General features: G+C 39.6%; 1 protein-coding gene across 1 annotated transcript; it reads right to left on the bottom strand.

Annotated features, from left to right (window-relative positions):
- Positions 1 to 2,690: 2,690 nt before the first annotated feature.
- On the bottom strand, positions 2,691 to 3,071 carry LOC126285110 (uncharacterized histidine-rich protein DDB_G0274557-like). Its single transcript, XM_049984434.1, has one exon. The coding sequence runs from the start codon at positions 3,069 to 3,071 to the stop codon at positions 2,691 to 2,693; it is 381 nt and encodes a 126-aa protein (XP_049840391.1).
- Between the last annotated feature and the right edge of the window lie 363 nt (positions 3,072 to 3,434).

Raw genomic sequence — 3,434 nt, forward strand, 5'->3', positions numbered from 1 at the left:
CTAGCAAATACTTTAAAAACGAAATTACAGTGTTTATTATTATTGTACCATGGTTAAAACATTACGCTTTTTTTTTTTTAGAAAATGCACATAAACGACGTTTCTCCTCATAATACACATGAGGAACACCAACATAAACAAGAATTCAGTTCGAATCTCAAATTGCTGCGGGCGATCTTCCAAATACCCTAAATTGTGCCTGGCATAATTCAAGACACAAAAAACTTGAGGAAGAAATCGGTTCTCTACTAGTGTAACTTGATTATATTGTTTCGCACGAGGAGGTTGGCATCATAATCATTTCTCCGAATTAGATCTAGAATCTTCTCACAAAGTTCTTCCAACATCGAATGCCACATACGAGCAACAGAAGTACCTGTCCCACCGAGCCTGTCACAAGAAGAACTGGGCTTAAGAGAATCTTGAATTTTCGGCCCAAATTCTCCTTTAGTTTCTTTTTAAACTATGGAAAGGGTGGTGATCAGCGAGAAGGAACCGTTTTGAGTGATGTATTTATGAGAAGGAACTTTTTCATTTGGTAATGTTTGTTGACCTAATTGCAGTTGTAGTTAAAAATAAGTATACTGACATATTGGGTGAATCAGAAAGAATCATCTGATTTGACACGTCTATATTTCCGAAACTAATAAACAATGAATTTTGTTTTTTGAAGAACAGGAAGCTCAAAAAAATTTATACCTTCGTATAGGTGTTCAATACACCCCCTTGAGATGAACAGCATATGTCAATGCAGTATTCAAATTGTTCCCGCAGCGCAGTGAGCATGTCTTGAGTTATGACTTCCACAGCTGCTCTTATGCAACGTCTCAATTCATTAATTGTTGTCGGTAACGGAGCCACATAAACAGTCTTTCATAAACCTCCTCCAGAAGGACTCCTTGTGAAATTATGGCATATGCGTTCGACATCTGTGGCAGACACTCGAGGACAGGTGCGGCGGGGCAGGGGAAACAACCTGTTTCTCGGGATTGTTCACGCCATCGGCTATACGAGGATCCACTCCATACCTAGTACGAAAATCAAACTGAACAGTTCTTACTGACCCGCATTGCATAAAACATAGAACACAAACGCTTACTGTTCCCAACACCATTTTTAACTAGAACTGAAGTGGACGCACATTGTTGCTACCAAGCGGGAATCATTTAAAAATGGAGAGTTTGATCTTTCCAACAATACGTTTTTCACACAGATACCTCAAATAACATAATAGTTAAGATTTTTTTAAAATCGGATGATTCTTTTTGATACACCCTGTATATATTTAATTTCAAGTATAATGCGAGAGTTGAAGTATGTATTTTCCTAAAGAGGGAATGAACTGAAATGTAAAACACTGAGTGAAGGGGAAGAAGGGTGTTGAAGTTAGGAAATAAGGATTGTGTAGTTCTGTGTGTGGAGCCCATTCAGAAACATAAGAGCACAGAAATTTCCTTTTGAATGCCATTCCCCCTTCATCTCTTTGCATATTTGTTTATATATTCGACTTATATCTAGTTATATTAAAATCAAAGTATGTATATTAGCACAGATGACTAGGGGCTGCGCAGTAATGGTTTAAATTGGGTCCTTCTCCTGCGTGTGTCCAATGTTTGCTGATGCACTCTTATTTGTAGCTTAAAATATGTTTATCAAAATGTGTGTATGTATATGTTCATCTCTAGTGGGAAAAATGATGTACGTATTTTCCCTACAGGGTGTGGGGAATTTTCTAGGTGAAAAAGTGGAAGGAAGGGAGTGACGAAAAATGCCTGTTTAGCTCTTTATGTGTGTGTGTTCAGAGGCCTAGAAATTGTGAAATTTTGATTTGGATATGTATTTTCCTTCTTGTGTGTGTAGTGTTTGTCACTTATGTGTTTTTCCCTAAGTGAGGTGGGAGGTATAGTGGTATAAAACTTGGTGGGAGGTTGAGTGGAAGACACTGGGAGAAGAATGAGGAAACGAAGACTGTGTAGCTTTGTGTGTGGAGCCAAATTGCTTCTACATTTTATTTGAATATAGCTCCATCCTCGTGTGTATGTAAGGTTCGCTGATACACATGCAACTGTCATTGGAAATATGTATATCAACAGATGCATACTTCTATTTTAGTCTCTAATGGGAGTGTTGAAGCATGTATTATCTGTAAAAAGAGACAGGGAGGTTTCGACTTGTAAAACGTGGGTTGAGAAGGGTGAGGGGGGCTGAGAGAACTGGATCTGCGTACCTCTGTGTGTGGAGTCTGCTCAGAGCCTTTGACGTCGAAAAATGTCGTTTCAATCCGGTTCCTTCCTCCTGTGTGTGTTGAGTTCATTGATACACTCATAAATGTAACTAAAAGTATTTATATAAATGTTATATGCTACAAATATGTATATGTCATAAACGTGTGTGTATGTGTGTTTTACCATCTCTAACACTAGAGATGAAGCATGTATTTTCCCAAAGAAAACTGGGAGAGGAAAGATGCAGAGGTATAAAACATGGAGGAGGAATGTGTGAAAATTGTTTATCTCTGTGCCTAGGTGTCGCAATATTTCGATTTTAATCTGATTACTACCTCCTGTGTGTGTGTGTGTGTGTGTGTGTGTGTGTGTGAGTGTTTGTGTGTGTGTGTGTGAGAGAGAGAGAGGTGGGGGGTGGGGAGAGGGAGGGAGGGAGAAAATTTGCATGGTGCTCAATGTGTGATGTCATATGGTTTGGTTTGGTGAGTGATGGTATGTGTGTGATATGTGGTGTTGTGTGATATGTGGTTTGTCATTAGTTATTGTGTGGTGCTTGTGGTGTGGTGGTGGTTTGTGTAAGCTGAATAGTGTGATGGTGTTTAGTGTGTGGTGCTTAATGTGTATAATGCCTAGTGTGTGCTGTTTGGATGTGATTTCTGGCTCGCATGCATTTGTTGTTTGTGGTGTGTTATGAGGTATATGTGTTGTGTGGTGTGTAGTAATGAGGTGTGACTCTTTAGCACAGTGTGTGAAGTTTTGTGGTGTATTATAAGTGCTGTTGGTTGTGTGATGTGTGTGATTTGTCCTTTGAGGGTTTGTAGTGTGGAGTGTGGTTTGATATCTCATGTAGTCATGTAGTTTGTGGTGTAGTGTGAGGTGCGGAGTGGGGTGGTTTGCAATTTGGTATGTGGTGTTTAAGATGTGGTGTGTGATGATTTGTGTGGTGCATGATGTGATTTAGTTTGTGGAGTATGGTGTAATTTGTGGTTTAGTGTGGTACGTATGAGTAGTATGATGTGTGATTGGGTGTAGATTGTGGGGAGTGTGATGTATCATGTGTAGTGTGTAGTTTTGTGTGGCTTATGGGTGGCATGTTGCCAGGAATGTCAGGTGTGGTTTGTGGTGCATGAGTGTGTGGAGTGTTGTGCATAACATTTGGGTTGTGTGATAAATGTAATGTGTCATATACAGTGAGTTGTGGGTGGTGCG

This window comes from Schistocerca gregaria, chromosome 8 (genome assembly GCF_023897955.1).
Source record: "Schistocerca gregaria isolate iqSchGreg1 chromosome 8, iqSchGreg1.2, whole genome shotgun sequence".
In the NCBI taxonomy this organism is placed as follows: Eukaryota; Metazoa; Arthropoda; class Insecta; order Orthoptera; family Acrididae; genus Schistocerca; species Schistocerca gregaria.